The sequence below is a fragment of the Stegostoma tigrinum genome, chromosome 11 (assembly GCF_030684315.1).
Source record: "Stegostoma tigrinum isolate sSteTig4 chromosome 11, sSteTig4.hap1, whole genome shotgun sequence".
Classification (NCBI taxonomy): domain Eukaryota; kingdom Metazoa; phylum Chordata; class Chondrichthyes; order Orectolobiformes; family Stegostomatidae; genus Stegostoma; species Stegostoma tigrinum.
In genome coordinates, this window is record NC_081364.1 from 12,958,496 (window position 1) to 12,984,438 (window position 25,943).

Here is a 25,943-nt window from a genome sequence, read left to right on the forward strand (position 1 = left end):
TCATTATCATCATCCAACATTACCCCATCTTAGCTTGTCTGCTGCTGGAACCTTCATTCATGCCTTTATTACCTCTAGACTTCACCATTCCAAGGCACTCCTCTCTAGGCTCTCCAAAAACCTGCTGTTCATGTCTTAACAAACACTAAATCCCACTTTTCTATTAGCCAAGTGCTCATGATCTACACCAACGTTTGGGCAAGCAAGACCACACGTTTAAACTTCTCACTCTTGAAGTCAAATCCCTTCATGGCCTCATCCCAGCCCTGTCTTTAACTTTCTCTTGTTCCATAAACCTGAGATATAAGCCATAGGCCCATTAGACATAAGAGCAGAATTAGGCCATTGCGTCTGCTCTGCCTTTCAATCATGGCTGAGGTGCTTCTCAAACCTGTTCTCCTACATATCTCTATTATAATACACTCAATGATTTGATCTCCACAGCCCTCTGGGGGAATGAGTTCCACAGATTCACCACCTTTTTCTTGAAGAAATTCCTCATTTCCGTTCGTTCACTCTGAGGTTGTGCCTTTGGGTCGCAGTCGGTCTTACGAGTGGAAATAACTTTCCCACTCTGCATTCTGTAAGCTTCAATCTGAAATACCCTCATTTCTTCTAAAGTACACACCCAGAGTCCTCAACTGCTCTTCAATGACAAGCCCATCATCAACAGGATCATTCTTATGAACTTCCTCTGGACCTTCTCCAATGCCAGCAAAATCTTCCTTAGATACAGGGCCCAAACCTGCTCACAATATTCCAAATGTGGTCTGACGAGAGCCTTATACAACCTCAGCTGTACATCTCTGTTCCTATATTCTAGCCTTCTGGAAATGAATGCTAACATTGTATTTGCCTTCTTAAGAGAATCCAAAATCTCTTTGTGCCTTAGATTTTCAAAGCCTTTCCCATTTGGAAAATAGTCTATGCTTCTTTTCTTCCTACCAAAGCGCACGACCTCACATGATCCCATATTGTATTCCATCTGCGACTTTTTAGTCTGATCTCCTAGACTGTCCAAGTGCTGTGCAGCTTATTTCCTCAAGTGTCTTGTCCCTCCACTTATCTCTGCGTCATCTGTGCACTTAGCAACAACGCCCTCAGTTCTTCTAATCCAGATCGCTAATGTTTAACATGAATAGTTGTGATCCCGACACTGACTGCTGAACTTCACTAGTCACAGTCTGCCAATCTGAAAGAGATTCCTTTACCTCTACTCATTAGAAATTACATCAAATTTTGCTCAAACATTGAATATGCTTCAGTGCTTGTGCAGGGTAGGAGATTTTCTTCCCATTGGACTGCATGATTCAAATATTTGAACATAAAACAGTCGCACTCACTTTTTTAAGGATACACAGTAAATGGACAACTGTTCCACTGCTGACTGTCCTATTCCTATTTCCCGGATCATTTCCTCGACTTCTGGCCTCTGGCTTTGAAGCAGTACCTGAATACTGGAAAGAAAAACAAAAACACTGAACAGGTTAAGATTTCAAAGTTTGTGCTGCAGTATCTATAGTAGAAACAGAAATGGAGGGCACACAACTCCCCTGAAATTATCAGCTGAGTAATGAAGTCATACAGACCAGAAAGTTACCAGGTTTGAACTGTGGTTCTTATGGTGTTAGCTGAACTCATGTTAATTGGAGCTACAATTGCTTTCAACATGTCTAGCGTAGTGGGCATTAAACAAATGACATGCCTCCTTATATGGATAGTAGGAACTGCCGATGCTGGAGAATCTGACATAACACGGTGTACAGCTGGATGAACAGAGCAGGCAAGAATTTTTCTGAAGAAGGGTCTCCACCCGAAACGTCAGCTTTCCTGCTCCTCTGATGCTGCTTGGCCTGCTCTGTTCATCCAGCTCTACACCGTCTTATCTCTGCCTTCTTATGTGTGTGGTTTAGGTAGTTCCTCTAGATTTTAATCAAACAGTCCTTACTGCAAGCAGCAAATACATCATTTAGGCTTTAAGTGAGAACACCAAGATAGATGCCAGCACTCACTATCAAGGATCATACATGCAGCACAAGGCAATTGAAGACAGAATGGACCCTTAGCAAAGGATTAAAATCATAGCACAGTTTGGAAGACAAAAAAATTGATGAGAAACAAAAAAAATGTTCTAACTGGGAGCAAGAAATCTATGCATTAGAATCAAGAAACGTCCTGTGCCTTTCCTTTGTGCAGGATTATATATTTGTAGAAATTCCACATTTTGAAAGTTAATTATTTTTGCACGCAGGCATAGAATGCCTCAGACTTTCACCTAAGCCCTAATTCACAAGGCACTGATTGTAAAAGGCCTGCAATGATGGCACTTTTCTGACATTTGAAAATGCTGCAGTAAAGAAACATTTCTAAGAGCCTAAAAGCAGCAAACAGCAATTTTCGTAATTTATTAAAAAAGAGTCTGCTAATAACCTAAATTGCTGTTTTCTAATTTAATTCCCATAGGAAGTTTCAGCAGCATTTCTCCATTTAAGCCTGCTAATTGTTGGCTGTTGAACAAGAAAAATATTGAAATGTATCTGCGCTGTTCTCTTTTACAGGGCGACATTAAAATGCCTAATGATTAGTGTCCTGGAGTCAAACAGCATAGAAACAGGCCTTTCTGCCCACTATATCTATGCTGACCAACAAACATCAAACTACACTAATCATATAGCCTACTATGTACTCATTCAAATGCTTCTTAAAACGTTGAGAGACTACTTGCCTCCATGATACTCTCAGGGGGAGTGTTCCATGTTCCATAATTCGAGGGCCGTCTGGGTGAAAAAGATTTTTTCCTTCAATCTCCTTTAAATTATTTACTTCTTACCTTAACCCTTTGTCTTAAATACAGCTGCCATGGGGATGATATTCTCTCAATCCCTCTCGCAATGTTATACACCTCAATCAGACCTCACCCTCCTCTGCTCCAAGGAAAATAAACCAACCTATCCAATCTCTCCTCATAACAAACTTTTCATCCCAGGCAACATCCTGGTGAATCTCCTCTGCATCGCCTCCACTACAATCATGTCCTTCCAATAGTGTGGTAACCAAAATTGCACACAGTATCCTATCTGTGGCCTCAATGTTACATAACTTTGTAACAAAACTCTCTTGCTTTCATATTCTATGCCTCAGCTACTGAAGACAAGCATCACATATGCCTTCTTCACCATCCTGTGTACCTGTGCTGACACCTTCAGGGATCTATGCATTTGTACACCAAGGTCCTTTTGCTCCTCAGTACTCCCCAGGGACCTGGCATGTATTGTGCATATCTTTTCCTGATTAGACCTCTCAAAATCCCAATTATATCTTCTTTGAAGCAATGTTTCTGGATCTTGGCGTGGGTGTGGTGGGTCAAAAAATCTCTTACTATGCTGATTCACCTTATGATTACCATTAAATCATTTGAACTTCAACCAAGTTGTGGGATAATCATAGGATGGCACTAAGTGCTCAGCACATAATGCACAGCTGGGAAAGAAAGAACAAAAATTAGAGGAAAAGTTTAAGCTACATCTCATATTTGTTTAATCTACCAACCATTTCACTTCAACAATTTCTGCAAAGTAATTATACCGTTTAAGAACTGTTGCATGCTTGTAACTTGATCATTCAAAACTCTGCTGCCCATCGCCTAATTCACATTAGAACATAGAAAATAGAAAAGTACAGCACAGTACAGGCCCTTCAGCCCACGATGCTGTGCCATAGAATAATCCTAATCCAAAAATAAAATAATCTAACCTGCATTCCCCTCAATTCACTGCTGTCCACGTGCATGTCCAGCACTCGCTTAAATGTCACTAATGACTCTGCTCCCATGACTTCCACTGACAAAGTATTCCATGCGCTCACAATTCTCTGGGTGAAGAACCTCCCTCTGAAGTCTTCTCTATACCTTCCTCCTAACACCTTAAAACTATGACCCCTCGTAGCAGTCAATCCTGCCCTGGGGAAAAGTCTCTGGCTATCGACTCTACCCATGCCTCTCATTACCTTGTACACCTCGATCAGGTCACCTCTCTTCCTCCTTCTCTCCAGACAGAAAAGTCCGAGCTCAGTCAACCTCTCCTCGTAAGACAAGCCCTCCAGTCCAGGCAGCATCCTGGCAAACCTCCTTTGCACCCTCTCCAAAGCCTCCACATCTTTCCTATAATAGGGCGACCAGAACTGGACACAATATTCCAAGTGTGGTCTCATCAAGGTTTTGTAGAGCTGCAGCATGACCTCACGGCTCTTCAACTCGATCTCCCTGTTAATAAAAGCCAAAACACCATATGCTTTCTTAACAACCTTATCCACTTGGGTGGCAACTTTGAGGGAGCTATGCACTTGAACACCAAGATCCCGCTGTTCCTCCACGCTGCCGAGAATCCTGCCTTTAATCCTCTATTCCACATTTAAGTTCGACCTTCCAAAATGCATCACTTCGCATTTATCCAGGTTGAACTCCATCTGCCATTTCTCAGCCCAGCTCTGCATTCTGTCAATGTCTCGCTGAAGCCTGCAATAGCCCTCGATGCTATCAACGGCACCTCCAACCTTTGTGTCATCAGCAAACATACTAACCCACCCCTCAACCTCCTCATCCAAGTCATTTATAAAAACTACAAACAGCAGAGGCCCAAGAACAGAGCCCTGCAGGACCACTCAGCACTGACCTCCAGGCAGAATACTTACCATCTACAACCACTCTCTGCCTCCTGTCAGCCAATCAATTCTGAATCCAGACAGCCAGATCACCCTGTATCCCATACTTCCTGACTTTATGAATGAGCCTGTCGTGGGGAACCTTATCAAACACCTTGCTGAAGTCCATGTACACCACATCCACTGCTCGACCCTCGTCAACCTGTCTCGTGACTTCCTCAAAGAACTCAATAAGATTTGTAAGGCATGACCTGCCCCTCTCAAAGCCATGCTGATTCCCTTTAATCAGGCTATGCTTTTCCAAATAGTCATAAATCCTATCCCTCAGAATTCTTTCCAAAACCTTGCTGACCACAGGCGAAAGACTGACTGGTCTGTAATTTCCAGGGATTTCCCTATTCCCTTTCTCGAGAAGGGGAACAAACATTTGCCTCCCTCCAATCTTCCGGTATGACTCCTGTGGAGAGTGAGGAAGCAAAGATCTTCGCAAGTCCCACTCACCCCTGTGCTTGTATTGACTCTTGATCTCAATTTTGTTTTCTATCCTCATTGCTGATTCCTCTCCACATTTCTGTGATCTCCTTCATTCCTACAATTCTTTGAGATTTCTGTGTTCCTCTACGTGCTGCCTTGTGAACGACCCTGATCTCTCATTTTTCTTTTATTTGCTCATAGGGATGTGGGCGTCATTGGCTAGACCAACATGTATTGCACACCCCTAATTGCCCAGAGACAACCCACTAAGACCAGGTAAGGGTCGTAGAGCTCCCTCTCTAAAGTATATTAGCAATTCAGATGGAGTTTTCTTTTAATAACAATCAATAATGGTTGCATGATTCCAAATTTTATCTGCCATCGTGAGATTCGAACCCTTGTTGCCAGAATATTGGCCTGAGGTTCTGGATTGTTAGGCTAGTGACATCACTATTCGGTCAACAACTTCCCTTCACCTTATATTGCTAAGTCCTCAGCCTAAAGCTGTGCGCTCTGGAACCCCTCTTTATAGTTGACAGATAGAGAACAATAGGATGCTCCTTAAAACTTGCTCATCATCTACCTTGAACTACACCCACAGGAGGTGTTAAAGACAAATCTTGTCTGATGCCCTTCCACTTTGGGCTAACGAACATTAAAGCTGCTCGGTAAATACTATTTGCTATTCAGATAGTTGCTGCTGCATGCTCGGGCATCAGCATGTACAGCTGCTGCTACGTAAGAGTTTTTTTTCCTGTATAATTTTTTGTTCCCCTCTTTATTCTACATTGAGTCAATTTGTGACTTAGCATCTGAATTACATATAAATGACAAGCATTGTGCTGTAATAATCAAACTGTTTAAATAATAAACTCGATGAATATGAGGAAGAGGGGAACAGAAGATCATACTGATAGGGCCAGATGAAGAGGGGTAGTGATAAGGTCATGTTCAGCATAAGTACTAGCATTGACCTGTTGGGCCAGATGGTCTATTTGCACATTCCTATCTAATTAACAAAGAAAATCAAAGACTGTTTACAGTAAATTTGCAACAACAAGCATCCCTCAAACCAGAATAATCCTAACCAACATCTCCAATGCAACTCCCAAACTCTGGATATACACATCAGTAAACCGGAAGACCTTCTGACACAAACTTGCGATAGACTGCTGTTGGATACTCTTGTTGCCAGAATATTGGCCTGAGGTTCTGGATTGTTAGTCTAGTGACATCACTATTTGGTCAACAACTTCCCTTCACCAAAGATTCAATTCAGCACTCAAATGCTGACTTGCAACCTTGCAGGTGGATACATAGAGAGGCATGCCTTGAAGAACTCCAGACAAAGATGGTTACACTACTGCCATTAATTAGATCTAGGTCAACGCATTCATAACCCATCGTGGAGGGATGCTCTGATCACTTATTGGGAATGACAGCCACTACTAAACATGAGAAAGCAGCAAGCACTGTGTGTTTTGATTTACCAGCTCGACCTGGTCCCAGTGCTGGCTAGATACTACAAATTTTACTGCATAATATCAAAAAGCAGGTTTCACCAAACTTTTCCAATGTTTGCAATTTCTGTCGGAGCCTGCGTGCCTCCTCTTTTGAAGATCTAGAATCATCCTGCTGCTGTTCCAGATATCGCATCTGCTTCTGTGAAAATAAAACCCGGGGGTAAAGTAAAGGCAAGTTCAACAAATGTAAGTAGGCAACCCCCAATCCAATTGGAAAGCTGAGGAGATGTACAAATTACCTTGAGAGTCGAGCACAGCATTTCTGTCTCATTCAGTTCCTTGTTCAAAGATTCCACTCTTGCATTGCGTTCATCCAGGGTGTCCCTCAGATTATCAATGATTGTCTGGCGATCCATTTTCTCTTTCTCTGAAACCAAATCACCAACCTATGAGTAAACCATCATCCTCAACCTTACTTGTACAGTCAACACATCCCATCACAAATAGAGTGATAGCTTGGTTCAGTTGTTGATGCTGTGACATTTGAATCAAGATGTCATGGGTTCAAAATCCACTCTGAAATTAGAGTGCCCAATCAAACCTGTTATTTGAACACCATATGAGGAGATATTAAACTGCTGGTCATGCCTCCTTTTGGAATGTATCCCATCAGTGTTTAAATGGACATAAAAGTTCTGCGGCACTATTCAAAGAGCTGAAAAATTTACTAGTGTGTCCTGGAAAGTACATCTCAACCAAGCTCATTCACTAAAACAGCAAATTAACATGTGCCTTGACTCATTTTATTGTCAGGAGGATCTTGCTAGACTAACATTGCTGCCAATGCAATTTAGCTGATCATTAGTTGCAAATCTTAACTGCCCTCGGAAATGGCCTCAAGAATGAATCAGTCTTGGATCCGCTACAATTTCCAATTTATATTAATGTTGCTGTTGGGCAGACAATACCAAACTAGAAAGCCCATTAGATTTGGAGCAAGTGCTGCAAAAACTTAAAGGCAGCTTGGAAGAATAGCTTATTACTGGAAAGGTGAGAGATAGACTGTTTGTTGGGTGGGGTAGAGGAGGAAAGGGATTTTAGACTACAAATAAGGCCAGTCACAAGATAACATCAAATTAATGAGACCAAGGCACACTAAGCTTGATTTATAGAGAGAAAAAATTAAAAAATGAGAGATTTTGCTCAATCTACAATCAAATCGTGGTGAGAGGCTGGATTACTCTTAGAACATTCTGTCTGAGTCTGATCATCTTATTAGAAAAAAGATATAGCAACATTGTTGAAGATGAAGAAAAGATTTACAAGGATGATTCCAGAAATACATGGGGATACATTCAGGAAAGCAATGACAGGTTGTGTCCCTTTTGAAAACGGAAGATTGATAGCTGAGAAGACGAAGGTGAATCCAAAGAGATTTTTTAAACTATATTAAACGAAAAAGAACAACAAGAGAGAGAATAGGACCCCTCAAGGACCAAAGTGGACATTCATGTGTGGAATCGTAGGAGATGAGCGAGGTCCTCAATGAATATTTCTCCTCTGTGTTTACTGTGGAGACAGACATAAAGACTTAGGAACTTGGGAAGTTAGTGGTGATATCTTGGTGACACGTTGGGAGTATTAGAATGTATGAAGGTCGATAAATCTCCTGGTCCTTATCAGATATATCCAAGAACACTAAGAGGCAAGAGAAGGAATTATGGGGGCCCTGGCTGATATATTTGCATCATCGTTAGCTATGGGTGAGGCCCCAGAAGACTGAAGGGCAGCAAATGTTGTGCCCTTATTCAAGAAAGGCTGAAAAGAAAAACCTGGGAATTGTAGACAAGTAAGCCTAACATCTGTGGCAGGTAAGTCACTGGAGAAGATTCTGAAGAATAAGCTACACCTTATTTGGAAAGACAGAGTTTGATTAGGAGTAGTCAGCATGACTTCATGCATCGGGGGTCATGCATCACAAATTTGTTAAGAGTTCTTTGAAGAAGTGACCAAGAAGGTTGATGAGGGCAGGGTGTTGGACATAGTCCACAAGGATTTCAGTAAGGCCTTTAATAAGGCTCCACATGGAAGGGTGCTCTGGAATGTTAAGATTACATGGAATCCAGGGGGAGCTGGCAAATTGGATTCACAATTGGCTTTATGGTAGAAAGCAGAGTAATACTGGAAGGATGCTTGTCGGACCGTGACCAGTGGTGTGTCTTGGGTTGGTGCTGAGCCCTTTGCTGTTTTTATATACATCAATGATTTGGGTGAGAATGTGCAAGGATGATTCGTAATTTGCAGATGACACTAAAATAGATGGTATTGTGGACAGTGAGGAAGTTTATCAGAAATTGGAGCAGGATCTTGATCAGCTGGGTAAGTGGGGCAAGAAATGGCAAATAGAGTTGAAATTAGATAAGTGTGAGGTGTTGCATTTTGTAAAGTCAACTCAAGGTAGGAGTGTTCATGGTGACTGGTAGGGCCTTACAGAGTGTAGTGGAACAGGGGACCTTGGAAGCCAGGTGCACAGTTCTCTAAAGTGGAGTCACAGGTAGACAGGGCAGTAAAGAAAGCTTTTGGCATACTGACCTTCATCAGTCAGGGCACAGAGTACAGAAGTTGGGAAGTTATGTTGCAGTTGTACAGGATGGTGTTGAAGCTGCACTTGTGGAGTAGTGTGTTCAGTTTTGGGCATCTTGCTAATAGGAAGGATGTTATTAAACTGGAAAGAGTGCATAAGAAATGTACGAGGATGTTGCCAGGACTCAAAGGACCGAGTTACAGGCAGAAATTGGACACGCTAGGATATTTGTCTTTAGAGCGTAGGAGACTATGGGAGTATCTTACATAAGTATATAAAATCAGAGAGGCATGAATAGGATGAATGCACTCATGTCTTTTTCCCAGGGTTGGGACTAGACGGCATTGGTTTAAGCTGACAGGGAAAAAATACAGGGTATACTTTTGTTTTTACACAGAGGGTGGTACTCATATGGAATGAGCTGTCAGCAGAGGTGGTTGAGGAGGGTACATTAACAACATTTAAAAGGCATGTGGACAAATAAATAGACAGGAAAGGTTTAGAAAGATATATGCCAAGTGTAGGGAAATGGGGTTAGCGTGAATGGACATTTTGATCGGCATAGATAAGTTTGGGCCAAAGAGCCTGTCTCCATGCTGCAGGACTCTATGACTCTACCTAATAGAGATAATTAAAATTATTAAAGGCTTGGACAGAGTGGAGACACACAGCGAATTCACCTTCTCATGAGGAAGACCTGAACTAGAGTCCGTCAAGCGAAGATGGTTACAAAATCCCACAGGTAATTCAGAAGACACTCCTTTATCTTCAGTGGTGGGAATTTGGAACCCACTACAGAAACCATGAGTAGAAGTAGACTATTTGGCCTTTCAAGCCTGCTCTGCCATTCAACACAACCATGAGTGATCTTCTATCACGCCATATTCCTGCTTTCTCTCAATACTCCACTCATGCCTTTAATATCTAAAGACCTATTAATCTTTATGTTGAATGTACTCAGTGACTCAGCCTTCACTGCCTTCCATGGTAGCAAATACCCTGTGGGCGAAGAAATAGTGCATCTAAGTCAATCACCTTTACCACTAACACAGTGAGAGGCTGAAGTGAAATCTATAGATACATTTAAGAAGCTAGTGATGCTTACGAGAGAAAAAGGAACATAGAATTACAGACACAGATTTTGAAGGAAAAGATTGGAGACAGCTCATTTGGAGGAGAATTGCAAACATGTACTGCTGAGCTGAATGACTACAATTCTGCTGGATTTTATTTCCTGTACAAGATACATAACTGGGAAGAACAACATGATTGATATGTTTGAAAGAAAATTGGACAAATACATTGTGAAAGCATTAAAACAGCAACTGAAGTTAAAAAAAGCTGCAGGAGAGTTTTTGCAGAGTTAGCAGTCAAAATGTCATGAAAAGCAGAAAATCAATCAATAAGGTCAACACATTTTTATATTATTTACTAAAATAGCAGAATACAGCTCAGAGGAAGTCATGAGTAAACTGAAGTGGGATCACATCCCAGAATTCTCTGTCCACACTGACAGATGAGGCAGTTATTCAAAGTTTGGAATTTGTACAAAAACAAGTAACGAGGTACATCCCAACATTAGGAGATCTCAGTTGCAAAACTGGAAAAACAAGAGTACTGAGCATTTGCTGATGACACAAAGTTGGGTGAACTACGTGGGGGATGCTGAGATACTTCGGTGCGGTTTGGACAAATTGCACGAGTAAGCAAATGCATGCAAGATTAAGTATAATGTGGATAAAAGTGAGGCTATCCACTTTACTGTTGGTGATTTCTCTCTTGCCAGTAATCAGTACTGTTGACACACACTATAAAACACTGTCCCCCTTCACATTGGCATTCTTATGAATTACCCTAATGGGTACAAGTTGAAGAGCTCTGATAATGTGCCTTTTTTAAGCAAACTGTAAATGATAAGGGAAAGTCAAATCTAGAAAATTACTTAATTGTGCAAATGGGCCATGTAACCAAAACAAAAACTGAAGATAAATTTAGCAATGACATTAAGTCAAATTTTTTTAGAAGATTCATCATGGAATGGAATTAACGTGAAGTGGAGATTTTTAAAAAAAACCTGGAGTCATTGAAAAAACAAATCAGAGCACACAAATTGTGAATTTTAGAACCGAGTGCAGCATTAGGGTATTTCATTGCATGAGACAATTACAGAAAGCTTACAGTATTCCTTTCCAGACACCAGTCTTGGTAAGTCACAAAAAAAACCTTGACAAAACCCTGTTGCCATTTGGAATGCAGGTGGAGTGTTAGAAAACTCGCTTGTGCTCACTATTCTTCACATAGCAATGGCTAAGATGAGGCACCTTCCATCAGAAAGTGTGATCTGGAGTTGCAGTTCACTGCAGCCAGCAACTGGCAGCAGTTTAAGGACCGTTTGATCTGACCTGTCAATTACTAATTGATATGCAAGAAACCAAAGTTGAAGTTAAAAAGACAACACTGGGTCACAGAACAGAAATTTTAACTAAAACTGCCTTAAGTATATAAGCCACAGCTTAACAATTGCTTTTGGTCAACTTTGCACAGGTAGGGGTGCAGATCTGGACTGTTCTTGTTCATTTTTGCCCCCTTAAATACTGTTTTAGATTAGCACGTTTAGAAACTATATCTTTTTCACATTGGAGTAAAAACGGGCATGTCAGATACAGCACGTTTTTACTCTAAATGCATTCACCTGGCAAACTTAATTTAAACACCCATTTCGCAATGAATCTCCTCTGATTGTACCAGTGAGCAACATCTATTAAAACACAAAATAAATTCTGACCTTTCTGTAACAGCTGAGACTTGACTCTGTCCAATTCATTCTGGAAATTCACATCAAAAAGAAAGAAATCAATCTGACAGATTCATATAGCACAGAACAGAAACAAGAACAGTAAACACCTTTTACATCAATTATGAAAAGGTAAATGAAACCCAGCATGTTTAAGAAAAAACTGGGTACTGATAACACGCTACAACAATGTACAAGTGATCTGAATTTAAATTCAGTTCAATTTGAAATGGCTTAATTTGAATTCTGCAGATAAATTAAAATTATGAATGCGCTTATTGAATTAAAATTCTGATCACATGCTGTTATATAGAAATGTTTAATTCAATTTTTAGATAATTTAACTTCTTGAGCAAATAATCCTTCCAATTAAAGAAAGCAAACCATATTGAAATATAGGAACAACATCTATTGGGACACTGTAGCAGCTACAAAAGCAATAATTGTGTCAAAACCGGTTTGGCAAAGGGCAATGTTTGAAACATTATTTTCTCTGACCAAATTGCTTATCCCACTGCATAATATCAAGTATTCATTAGAACTAATTCATAACCCTGGCAGACAACTCATAGGCAAAAGGTCACAGGACTTAAACATTATCTCTGCTTCTCTCCTTGGATGCTGCCTGGTTTACTGAACAATACCATCATGTTCTGGTCTTATTTCAGCATTGTAGAATCCACACTATTTTAATTTTATGTTCATTCCACAATCTGTATTCCTTCTGCAAATGTCCAACATTTCTTTTCATCTCTCCACATAGCAAAAACATTGTAGCCTCACTTCCAGTAATAATTATTCAACAAGCCTCCAGTTAACACATCACGTTTCTGATCTTGACTTTGTGCAACAGACGACCACTAACTTGGCATTTCATTGGCAAAATGAATTGAAAAATTAGTTGAAATTGGAATGAAGACAAATAACCTTGTTCTGGGAATCAGACAGGCAGTTACAAATTACTTGATGTGTTTCCTAAGATTACAGTTCATTCCTTTGATTAGATTAATCATTATTTTCAAAGTCTCAGGGAATTCTAGAAAATTCCAGCCATACCTGAACTCAAGTGAATTGATTTGCAGAACAAAGTAACCTAAATGTTGTAACTTTTCAGGTTTCTCTCAGTCCTAAACCATCCAAGTGCTCTAAGCCACTGAGTTAATTTGGTTACAGAAGAGTGGCTCCTATTTGTTTACTTTTTAGACTGTGTTTAAATCCATAAAAATTGACTTTTTCAATTCAGTGTACAATTAAAAATGAACTTCAGGATAAACATTTCTCTATAGCGGATTATTCCCCAAAATGTCGACCAGACATCTGAAAGGAATATGGCCAAGCTGAGCCAAAAGTAGAGCACTGTTTGAATGTGCAGACCACAAATCACACTTTTAAATTGTTTTATATTTGTTTGAGAACTACCAAACACAATATACCTGGAACAGTCTATATAGCTCCAAACAGCAAAATACTCAAGACCAGCACCACGTGAGTTACTCTGAAAATCTGATCTGATTACTAAAAACTGCAAGCCCGAAGTTGCTGGATTTTCGGTAAAGAGCAGCCTTACCTGGAGAGTTTCGGCATCTAGCACCTGCTCATTCTCGACTATGTTGAAGAACAGCTTGTTGATGATGTGTTTTGCACTGACCTATTAGAAAGCAAGCACAGCACATTCCTCTGCAGTGTTTCAATTTAAGAATAAATGACAATCCATGAAAAATAAAGCATACGAAGCTAAGTATTCTGGGTATAATGGAAAAGGAGTCTGTGCTGCGGTACAGAAGTGAAAATTAATTCTGTGGTACCCTATAAAATTGATTTGAAGGCATCTATTCCAGCTATTGTACAGATTACCTCTGTAATCCCTTTTGCCACAGATATATTAAGTACACGACTGTCTCTTACCCTGAACTCCAATCACTTGCGTGTGATATAGCAACTTAAATGAACAACAAATGATACCAAAATGTCTGCTATGTCTCCACCAATGAGACTGCAATGAAACATGATGATTGACAAATTACACAGACAATTCCATGATAAACATAAACATTGAAATTTAACGTGGAAAATTGCAGAGACATTACAGATAAAATATTTCTAGGTCCTTTGATTTTTCTGGTAGTGTTTGCAATAAACAAGTGCTTGTTGATGGCTATCTCCTCTCAAACAGGCTGCAACCTTGAAATAATCCGCTAATAAAAACTGGATTGAGAACATTTGATTCAAGAAATGCAAAATGTGATCTAGGATAGGGTGAGGTAAGTCAGCATTGAGAAACTTTTCTATTTTACACACATTGAAAGGCTCGGTCTAGCACAGTAAAACAGAGTAAAATCTCCTGTGCTCAGGCTCAAAAATGCTCGTTAGCCCTGAAAAGCAAATCCTTCAACAGTGAGACAATTGGGCGAACAAAAACAAAGCTTTTGGAAAAGCTCAGCAGGTCTGGCAGCATCAGTGAAGGCGAAGATAGAGTTAATGTTTTGGGTCCGATGACCTTTCCTCACAACAGAGTATTTATTAGCGGGTTATTCCAAGGTTGCAGCCTGTTTGAGAGGAGATAGCCATCGCCAGGCACTTGTTTATTGCAAACACTACCAGGAAAATCAAAGGACCTAGAAATATACTGTGATGTCTCTGCAATTTTCCAGGTTAAATTTCAACGTTTATGTTTATCATGGAATTGTCTGCGTAATAGAGACTATTACATCATTTCCTTGTAGATGGCAGAGAGGGTATAGTCTGTTGAACAGTGAGACACTTGCTGCAGAACTCCCATCCTTTGACCTGCAGCTGTAGCCATAATATTGATGTGATGAGTTCAGTTCCATTTTTACTCAGTGGTAACTCCATGGGATGTTGATGGTGAGGGGATTCAGTCATGATAATGCCACTGAATGCCAGAGTTCTGAGGAAGGGTCACCGGACCCGAAACTTTAACTCTGTTTTCACCTTCACAGATGCTGCCAGACCTGCTGAGCTTTTCCAGCAGCTTTGTTTTTGTTCTTGATTTACAGCATCTGCAGATCTTTTGGTTTTTATTTAGACAATTTGGTGACACTGGTTGCAAACTGTCAGTGGGAGATTTGTAAGCAACACTTGTAATGTAACTTTCTACTTCCTTCTCTGTCAGACCCTTACAGCCACCAGAAACTAGTAATATTGGTGGCAAACAAATGCCTGGTAATGGCTATCTCCAACAAGAGATAATCTAGCCATTGCCTCTTGGCATTCAATGGCATTATCATGACTGAATGTCCTCACCATCAACATCCTGTGGAGTTACCACAGAGTAAAAACACAACTGAACTCATCACATCAATATTATGGCTGCGGATCAAAGGATGAGAGTTCTACAGCAAGTGCCTCACTTTTCAACAGACTATAGCCTCTCTGCCATCTACAAGGAAATGATGTAATAGTATCCACATGTCTGGATGAATGTGTCACCAACAACGCTGAAGCAGCTCAATACAATCCAGACAAAGGCAGCCCATTTGATCCACATCCCATCGATCAATTTAAACATTCATTTCCTCCACTGCTGACTTAGTGGCAGCAGTGGGCATCGTTTACAAGATGAACTGCAGCAATTCATACATGGTTCTTAAAGGGGTTGATAGGGTAAATGAAAAGCTGTTTTCCCTGATGGAAGAGTCTGGAAACAGAGTGCATGGCCACAGAATTAAGGGGGGAGGGGTGCAATTTAAGACTGAGATAGGGAGGAATATATTCTTTTAAAGGGTTGAATATTTGCGAAGCTCCTTCCCAGAGAGATGTCAGGATAGAGACCTTCTGTATATTTGAGGCTGAAATACGTAGATCAGTCAGGGAATCAAGGGTTATAGGAAAGGGGAGGGAAATGGATGTGGGGAATGCTGAATAGCCTACAGAAGGCGGAGGAGGCTCAAGCGGCTGAATGGCCTATTCCTGTTCTTGTTTCTTATGATCTTATGGTCTCCCCTGTCAGCACCTTCCAAACTCATGATTTCTACCACCTAGCAGCAGCAGGGAAAATGATGCAAATTCCCATCCAAGCAACACACTATGCTGACTTGGGACTATAATCGCTGTTATTTTGCTGTTTTGTGCTAAAAAATCTAGAACTCCCTTCCGAACAGCTCACTGTGTGGATCTAAACCTGATGAATTCTACTGGCTTAAAATGGTCGCAGCCCATCATCACCTTACGAAGGGTAGCTAGAAATATGTCATAAACAATGGCCGTGCTAACAATACTCATATGGTTATCCTGAACTAACAAGAAAAATGGACTTCCAGTTTGGTCTGGCCTTGACTTCTGGGTTCTTAGCGAAGAAAGAGGACTGCTTTCAATTTACCTTCACTGCAGTTTTGAATTTTCTAACTGTTTTTGCTTTATTAAAAATGTAATTTAAAAGTATAAAGGCGAAAATGCAATTGAGTCACTAGCTTCGCTGCTGTCAAGATATTTGAAAACATATCCCCACTAAGCTAAAAAGGAATATGCCTAAAATTATATATTACATATGCTTGAAACAGAATGCATTGTTACATTTGTCTCATTTGTATTTTTAAAATAACAACTATTTCTAATTTAGTCTTTATTTTCAAAGCAACATTCTGATTAAGACAAACAGATAGCCAATTATCAAACCTCTGCCCTTTGAGATAGGACACATTCAGAAAATGGAGTTCACAGAATCCCTACAGTGTGGAAACGGGTCCTTCGGTGCAACAAGTCCACACCCACCCTCAAAACAGCATCCCACCCAGACCCAAACCCATTCCCCCTACACGTTCCTGCATTTTCCATTGTTAACACACCTAATCTACACACCCCTGGACACTATGAGCAATTTAGCATGGCCAACCCACCTGGCCTGCACATCTTTGGACCGTGGGAGGAAACCGGAGCCACTGGCAGAAACCAAGCAGATATGGGCAGCTGCTGAGGTTGGAACTGAACCCAAGTATCTGGCGCTGTGAGGCAGCAATGTTAACCACTGGGCCTCTTTTAGGCCCCAAATAGGAGTTCAATAGGTGAAGAAATTATGCTCAACACCACAGGCCTGACACTTTTATTTCCTCAACTAAAGGCCTTCAATCTGAAACATTAAATTGCTTTTCTCTCTGCACAGAACCCTGCTCAGAATCAATGACATTGTATTTTTGTTTAAGATTTTCAGTAGCCTTAATACTTTGCAACCACCTTTCATTTTTCTCCTCTTCTCTTGTGAGTATTAACAGCCTGCAGGTACTTTGCCTGACTGCCTGTTTTTCAGGAAAGAAATCAGACTGAGTGCATTGGAAAACTGCTGGACTAGCAATAAGGTCGTTCACAGATGAGGTAAACCCTCTCGTTACCAATTTCTCCACACATATGTGTACTTTGTATCAGAAACAATTCTGGCTCATTTTTATCAACCCATAAAACCTGGTACTCTAGAACAGACCCAGTACTTGTATTACTGCATCTCCATTCTAATTTTTATAGCATGACCATTTGTTTTCAAAAAAGGTCACGCTAGCTTCACGCTCTTACACTACAGGCACTGCATGAAATCGGCATTTTCAAGGGGTTTTACTAATACGATTTGTCACAGTACCTTTATTCTGCACTGAGGACAGGTCCGAGATGGAGCACTGTGAAACCACTGAGCAAGACTGTATGAGGCAATAAAAAAACAAAGATAGTGGATAATCCAGTAGCAAACAAACATGGTTTTAAGTTAAAATGTTCCACTCTTGAATGTAATAAAATAATTCAATGCTTTCAGCACCTTGAGAAGCAATTAAATGGTTTCAGAGTACACCCTATTATGTAAAACAGTTTGAAGAGTATACTTGTTTCATTCTCTACTCAGTCCTTGACAAGAAAAGTTGGACAAATTGTAAAGATGCCTTATCATTGCAGTAGAGAGTAGTAAGGGAATGGAACGCTTTGCCTGCAACGGTAGTAGATTCGCCAGCTTTAAGTACATTTAAGTCGTCATTGGACAAGCATATGGACGTACATGGAATGGTGTAGGTTAGATGGGCTTCAGATCAGTACGACAGGTCGGCACAACATCGAGCGCCGAAGGGCTTGTACTGTGCTGTAATGTTCTATGTATGTTCTAGATTTAAAACTTGAAACGTCCTGAAGTACAGCTTCTCACTGCTCTCATCTTCATTTAAATTATAATTCAGTTTTCCACAATTTGAATTCATTCAATCACGCCAAACAATTCCAAAACCACTTATTCTAATTCACAAGTTGTTAGGGTGCTTGGGCATGAATGGAATAAGGAACATTTTAGGGTCAGTTGATGCATAGGATTTGGTTAATCTTGAATGTTGGAGAATACTGATATTATGGATAATTAACTGCCAGACATTTTTAATCTCACTTTTTCATAATTGATGGCTTATAAGTCATAATTGATTAATTCATAATTGATAAATATCAACTCCAATTGAGTCGGGTTCTTTAAAGTGCAATGCAGCATCGATAAAAGCATCTGCTCAGGATACATATTATCTAATTTTCACTTTCATCTGCTCCCTATGGGACATGCAACAACTGTGTCCAGGCAGTAATGTGCTCTTGGTCTCTGCTACTGCTTCTCAACCAATGCTTGGAACTGAACAGCAATAATCGGGTCAACTCTGATTCTCCCACGTGAGGTGGCTACTGATCTTGGTGCCCTTCCCCTAGTGATTTACTTGTGATCAGAAACATCAGAGTTTTCAGAGAACCAAATTAACTCTTCCCCATTGCACTGTGCACTGGTGTACCAGTACAACGCAATATCACCTGGGTATGAACATAGAACCATCCCTCCCTATAGAGTTATTTGTTTCATGATGCAACAATGAAAAATCCAGTGGCCATCTATGAAACTGGTCAGAAATGCAGGCAAAGGCAATAATGTGGAGCAGAATTACTTAAGAACACAAGAAGTGAGCAGGAGAAAAACATTTTGTGTTTTGAGCCCACATTTATTCATCAATAAAGTCATAGTTGATCTTTTACTTCAGCACTACTTTCCTGCACTATCTCTTGAAATTTTTAATATGTAGAAATTTAGCCATCTCAGTCGAGCATATTCAACAACAAGTTTCCCCCACAAGCTCTGGGGGAAAGAGAACACTCATGATTCCAAATATAGCACATAATCGCCCAACAGCCCATTCAGCCCAAGTGTCCTACGTAGATTGTTCCTCTGTTCACCTATACCATACTATTTAAGCACTATTAGTGATACCATTGGTATTGCTCAAGAGAGTATAGGCTGAGCAAACAAGACGACCCAGTCTTGCTGTATTCATGGCTTGAAAAAGTCCATCAGCAAAACAGCCAATTTACTGGTGAGCACTCAGAAGCTTAAAAAAAAACAATTGACGCTAGTCCCACAAACAGATTGTTAACCGGAAGTTTAATTCACTGCTTTGCACATAAACAAGCCTTTTTAATAATAGAGATAGCTCTAGTCTTATCCACAATACAATCTCCATTATTTGGCTTGACAAGTTGTATCATTATATCCGTACCCTACAATCATTCCACTCATTTCAAGGACCAGTAATTGCAGGGCTTTGCCATTTTCAAACGGCTGTTTATCTCATTTGAAATTAGTTGCTTCTTTTTTCAGTACTCACCACTCATTGTGAAACGTGTGCCCACAATAGATGGCTGCCACATCCCTGAAATTATCAAAGTAATCAGAACAAATTGTGCAGTGGGCACGGATTGGCATTCTCTCCTCCTTCTACATGAGCAGATCCATTAACCTGTATCCTTTATCACAACAGCAGCTGCTGTAGTCCTCCTTTGTCTTTTAAGAAAGAAAGTAAACATCAGTTTTATATTGACACCTGAAAGATTTGTTCACATGGACGTTCACACATTGAAACAATCTGCTGTACAATACAATTATTTTAGAGTGAATTCTTTTGTGTGCTCATATATGTGACTGTATACAGTATTTGGAAATAAGTGTCTGGACAACTGCACAATCGTGCTCACTGGGGAGGTTTCCAATCAAGCATATAGTATCAAACACGGATTTTCAAATTGGGATTATGCTATTGGAAATATATAAAAACAAATATTTTATGCCACAAATGCACTTAGGGAAAGCGCATACACTCTTTTAGAAGCTTGAGCAGAAGATTCCACAGGTCTCCAACAAGGAAACATTTGTACAAGCTCTTATCTAAGTGGCGGCATAGAAGGATCACTTACTAATGCACTTACTAGAACAATCTGTCTTTGCTTCAACTAAAAAGTATCCTGCATTTGCAGTATTAAGTGACGATTCTGGGCCAATTCTTCAGGCTGGCATTCCCTCAAAGCTACATGACCAGCAGAGTATTTTGCATCCCTAGGGGCTTACCAAATTTTCTCTAAACTCATTCTCAGGCTAATGTCCTTCTGCATTTACACATCCACATTCGATTTTTGTTTCCTTACTAGTCCCATTTATTACACCTCACTGGGGTAGCATGCTGGAAATCAAGCCCCACTATTTGCACAGTCATCACAAAGTTAAAGATTTTATTTAAAAAAACTATGCAAAACTGTCCAATTTACTGGTCTTTTAGGCTCAGGTTGACAGAAAGCATGGACCAGTTTTCTGTACTTAACAAAAATGACTATTAATTACTACAGATAAATAATTATGAATTGTCAACATAGCTCTACAAGTTTAAACTGCGCTTACGTACAGTTCCGACCAAACACACACAAAAAAAGGTGTAATGGCTGGAAGGAAGTCTGGGAAGGTAGCTCAATGCTCCTATCTGTAGGGCTCACTGAAGTGATTCATTTGGCTTGTTCCTACTCATCGAAATTTTTTTACCAAATTGCTTACAGAAGGCACACAGCGACTGGTTAACACTATAAAGTCTCTGACATATTGATGAAAAGGCACAGTTTACAGCAACTGATAAGGGGAAATACACTGTCCTTCTTCAGGCTCAAGGTGGTTTTTTTTTAAAACTACAGAGACCTTTTTTTGGAGATCCAATGGCTTCTGATCAAATATTCAGACCTTTTCATTGAATTCATTCATGGGATATGGGCATCATTGGTCAGGTCAGCATTTATTACCCATCCCTAATTGCCCACATGGTAGTTAAGAATCAACAACATTGCTGTGGGCCTAGAGTCACATGTAGGCCAGATCAGGTAAGGCTGGCAGATTTCCTTCCCTAAAGGACATTAGAGAACCAGATGTCTTTTTTTCTGACAATTGAAAATGGTTTCATGGTCATCATTACACTATTAATTCCAAATTCTTTACTGAGTTCACATTCTACAATCTGCCATGGTGGGACTTGAACCTGTGTCCTCAGAACATTAGCTGGGTCTCTGCATTTGCTTTCTTAACTGCCAGCTGAACCTCTATGTTAACCTGAAAAGAATCCTGAACTAGGACTCCAAAGTCCCTTTGTGCTTCAGATTTCCAAATCCCCCTTCAGTTTGAAAATAGCTTACGCCTCAATTCTTCCTAAGTGCACAAACTCACACTTACGCAAATTGTATTCCAACTGCTGTTTCTTTGCCCACTCTCCTATCTTGTCTAATTCATTCTGCAGCCTCCCTGCTTTCTTAACACTACCTATCCCTCCATCTATTTTTGAGTCAACAAACATAGCAACGATACCCTCAGTTCCAGAATCTAAAACAACCCTGATTTTTAAAGTCCTTTTCCCTTTACACAATCAAAAATGCAGAAAAATAAAGATACGGCTTCTGTGTATGGCCATTCCCATGTGCACACCATCACCCCGCTTGCTTTTGAATCTTGTATGCCTATCACTTTTCTTGATATTAATTCCTTATTCCAGCATTGCTTAAAACTTTTAAACCTCAGCTAAGTTCCAGTAATGATGAAAAGTTGAACGCACGAAGTGCTAACTCTCTTGTTCTTTACAAGATAATGAGAGGCATAGAGTTGATAGCCAGAGACTATTTCCCAGGGCAGAAATGGCTAACACGAGGGGTCATAGTTTTAAGCTGGTTGGAGGAAAGTATAGAGGGGACGTCAGAGGCGGGTTCTTTACACAGAGAGTTGTGAGAGCATGGAATGCGTTGCCAGCAGCAGTTGTGGAAGCAAGGTCATTGGGGACATTTAAGAGACTGCTGGACATGCATATGGTCACAGAAATTTGAGGGTGCATACATGAGGATCAATAGAAAGCGGGACATAACACCGGCGCTTCATCGGAGGCTCACTGATGATGTTACCTAGTATGGTGACGAAATGTCGGAAAACGAACCTTCCAGCTCAGCGAGCAAACTCACATCCAGAACCTCAACCTGAGCTACAAATCTTCTCAAAACTCGCTATGCGGATCAATGGTCGGCACAACATCGTGGGCTGAAGGGCCTGTTCTGTGCTGTACTGTTCTATGTTCTATCCTGACCTGCTGCATACTGCCAATAATAATATATGATGGTGACAACAGGCTATACATATACATGATTACATTTTGGAATAATTTCTTTGGGGAGATATGGCTGGTGATTAAGCCACCAAATTATCAATAGGATTTCAGACTCTGGTTTTAAAAAAAAATTGCAATAGAACTAATCCACAAACTGAAAACTGATGAAGGGAGAGGAGTTGTCCCTGACACTGAACATGGTGACTCTCCTGCACACAGCTTGGGGGCCCACAGTGACCTTCTACCGCCATTTCCGGATTAGAGCAGAGTAACCCTCAGGAGGCACAGAGACCCACTGTTCCCCAAATCTCATGGCATATGACCCTTAAGCACCCACCTCAGGGTCATAGCAACCTCCAACACTCACTCACCCAACCCCAGGAGCACAGCAACCATCGACCTCCAGGGGTCCACCCAAAGGGCACAGCGACCACCGACACCCCGCCCACAGGTCCACCCCAGGGGCACAGCGACCACCGACACCCCGCCCACAGGTCCACCCCAGGGGCACAGCGACCACCGACACCCCGCCCACAGGTCCACCCCAGGGGCACAGCGACCACCGACACCCCGCCCACAGGTCCACCCCAGGGGCACAGCGACCACCGACACCCCGCCCACAGGTCCACCCCAGGGGCACAGCGACCACCGACACCCCGCCCACAGGTCCACCCCAGGGGCACAGCGACCACCGACACCCCGCCCACAGGTCCACCCCAGGGGCACAGCGACCACCGACACCCCGTCCACCCCAGGGGCACAGCGACCACCGACACCCCGCCCACAGGTCCACCCCAGGGGCACAGCGACCACCGACACCCCGCACACAGGTCCACCCCAGGGGCACAGCGACCACCGACACCCCGCACACAGGTCCACCCCAGGGGCACAGCGACCACCGACACCCCGCACACAGGTCCACCCCAGGGGCACAGCGACCACCGACACCCCGCGCACAGGTCCACTCCAGGGGCAAAGTGACCACCGACCTCCACAGGGCAATCCCAAGGCCCAGTGACCACCGACCCCCTCCCCCCAATAAAACAGCTTAACCCCGGGGGCAAAGTGACCACTGACCCCCCAAAACAGCTCCATCCCGGGGGGCAAAGTGACCACTGACCCCCCAAAACAGCTCCATCCCGGGGGGCAAAGTGACCACTGACCCCCCAAAACAGCTCCATCCCGGGGGGCAAAGTGACCACTGACCCCCCAAAACAGCTCCATCCCGGGGGGCAAAGTGACCACTGACCCCCCAAAACAGCTCCACCCCGGGGGCAAAGTGACCACCGACCCCCCCCAAAACAGCTCCACCCCGGGGGCAAAGTGACCACTGACCCCCCAAAACAGCTCCACCCCGGGGGCAAAGTGACCACTGACCCCCCAAAACAGCTCCACCCCGGGGGCAAAGTGACCACCGACCCCCCAAAACAGCTCCATCCCGGGGGCAAAGTGACCACCGACCCCCCAAAACAGCTCCACCCCGGGGGCAAAGTGACCACTGACCCCCCAAAACAGCTCCACCCCGGGGGCAAAGTGACCACCGACCCCCCAAAACAGGGGCACAGCGCCCACCCTGTCACCACCCCGTTCGGGCCCTGTAACAACCCACACGAAATCCCCCTCACGTATTTATTTTATTTTATTTTATTTTACTTCACCACCTCCCCCGGCCCCATTCTCCCTCTCTCACACATATTTATCTTACATTACTTCACCTTCTCCGGCGCCGTTTAGTTTGAAAATCTCCTTCACTTCCGCCTGGAACACACGCAACATCCGTTGACGTCACCGCGAGGCCTTTAGGGTTTAATTCATCCCCAACGCCCCACAGACTGTTCCCCTGGGAATGTGGGATAATGCGGGGATTTACTATGGGAATTAGTCGGGGAATGTTGAATCAATGAGAATGTGGGATAATGGGAAATGTGGGGCTTAGTGTGGGAATAGTGCAGGAATATGACAGTAATGGAAAAGTGTGGGGCTACCATGGGAATGTGAAGTTAATGGGGAATATAGCAATATTCTGGGTGTAATGAAGAAATCTTGATATCATGTTAGAATGGGGGATTATGGGGCAAAGGGGGGATTATGCGACTAATTATGTGGAATGGTTGTTTTAGGAATGAGAATTTGGGGGTAATGTTAGAAGAGTGATAATTGGGAGCTTAGAAAATAGGGATAATATAGAAATGGGGTTTGGGGTAATGAGATCTGGGAAGGGAGATTGATGGCAAAGGATTCGGTTGGTGGAAGGGTGTTATTTGGAAATGGTAGGCAGTGGGTACGGAGAGTGCATCTATTAGGGGTAAGTGGTAGGGAGGGGAAATATGGTTGACCAATAGCAGCTGGGAACAATGATGAAGGAATGAAGTGTATGACCTATAGGAGGCAGGTAAATGCTAGGTAAGAAACTGAGGGAATGAGGTAACAGCAGTGCCAAGGATGGTGGGAGAATTGTTAGCAAAAAGAATGATTAGGCTTGCACTGCATGTGGCCTGAGTTTTAGGGAAACAGGAATGGAGATTTGAAGGTTTAGATGAATTTGGGGGGGGGAGAGAAAGAAGGGGATTGGAGTGGGTTGAATAGGAAGGTGAAATAAATGGACAAGGGATACATTGGGAGTGGTTTTAGGGAGATGCAGAGGGAAAGAGTGCGCAGTGTAATAACATATTAAGAATAGTTCTTTGATAGTTTGAGAGAGCTGGGGCTTTTTAGAACGACGAAGGATAAGAGGTGACTTGATAGAGGTGTACAAAATGATCAGTGGTACAGGTAGAGTGGATAGCCAGAGACTTTTTCCTAGGGTGGAGGTAGCTATTATGAAGGAGCATAGTTTTAAAGTGAGTGGAGCTAGATATAGGGGAGATGTCAGAGAATGGTAGGGGCGTGGAATGCATTGCCGGAAAGGTAGTGGAGTCGGCCTCATTAGGGGCATTTAAGCGGCTATTAGATAGGCATGGGGTGATAGTATAAGGTAGGGGTGGAGGTTGGATAGACCTTAGGTTTAGGGTGAAAGTTCAGCACAACATTGTGGGCTCAGGGGCCTGTACTGTAGATTTCTGTGTTGTATGTTCTATGTTCTATGGAAACTGCTCTGCCGTTTAATAAGTTCATGACTGATATTCTACTTCACCACTTTTGCACTCTATCTCCATTTTCCTCGATTCACTTTGGAGGGAAGTACCAGCAAACGTTTCCACTCTTGAAGCCAGTCATCAGGAGATTTGGAAGGAATTGCAGGCTGACAGTGTTATTAATGCATAAATCCCGGTGTACAGTTTGAACCTAAAGTATCTGGCTTAGAGGTAGATTCAAATACCACTGCTCCACAATACCACCTAGTTGCTTCCTTAGGTAGGGAAACAGAATGTTTGCACACTCCAGCTTTGGCCTCCTCAATGTCTTAAATAATTGAAGAATGATTTCTTGATTTGTAAACCACAAACCCCTTGAAAATAAACGTCAGTGTATCATTTGTCTACCTAGTGGTTCATGTACAAGGGCATCCAAATGCCTCTGAATCCCAGCATTTTTTAAAAATTTGACCTTTTTAA

The 25,943-nt window shown here is 42.0% G+C and overlaps 2 protein-coding genes and 1 long non-coding RNA gene across 5 annotated transcripts in view; 2 read left to right on the forward strand and 1 right to left on the reverse strand.

The window, feature by feature from the left end:
- LOC125460191 (uncharacterized) overlaps window positions 1-16,327 on the forward strand; it is a 56,805-nt gene extending 40,478 nt beyond the window's left edge. Inside the window, exons 3-4 of the long non-coding RNA XR_007249212.2 lie at window positions 5,335-5,409; window positions 16,079-16,327. This is a non-coding gene — a long non-coding RNA (uncharacterized LOC125460191). The remainder of the gene's footprint in view (window positions 1-5,334; window positions 5,410-16,078) is intronic.
- The window catches only part of traip (TRAF-interacting protein), a 44,063-nt gene extending 19,889 nt beyond the window's left edge, over window positions 1-24,174 (reverse strand). For 2 of the 3 annotated variants that reach the window (XM_048547329.1, XM_048547327.1), the window contains exons 1-8: window positions 24,105-24,174; window positions 19,597-19,772; window positions 17,562-17,619; window positions 13,542-13,622; window positions 11,966-12,005; window positions 6,896-7,023; window positions 6,701-6,795; window positions 1,344-1,457 (exon numbers count right to left, since the gene is read on the reverse strand). In XM_048547329.1, coding sequence (XP_048403286.1) covers window positions 1,344-1,457; window positions 6,701-6,795; window positions 6,896-7,023; window positions 11,966-12,005; window positions 13,542-13,622; window positions 17,562-17,619; window positions 19,597-19,694 — 614 coding nt within the window. In that variant the 5' untranslated portion in view covers window positions 19,695-19,772; window positions 24,105-24,174. Of the gene's footprint in view, window positions 1-1,343; window positions 1,458-6,700; window positions 6,796-6,895; window positions 7,024-11,965; window positions 12,006-13,541; window positions 13,623-17,561; window positions 17,620-19,596; window positions 19,773-24,094 lie in introns of all 3 variants that reach the window. The other variant, XM_048547328.1, reaches the window with a different exon arrangement.
- On the forward strand, window positions 22,708-23,370 carry LOC132210192 (proline-rich proteoglycan 2-like). Its single transcript, XM_059649614.1, has one exon. It carries the CDS (start codon window positions 22,708-22,710, stop codon window positions 23,368-23,370), a length of 663 nt encoding a protein of 220 aa, XP_059505597.1.
- Window positions 24,175-25,943: the final 1,769 nt, after the last annotated feature.

Bases quoted from the DNA above. Each gene is read 5' to 3' on its own strand.
- LOC132210192 (XM_059649614.1), top strand. From the start codon at position 22,708: ATGACCCTTAAGCACCCACCTCAGGGTCATAGCAACCTCCAACACTCA.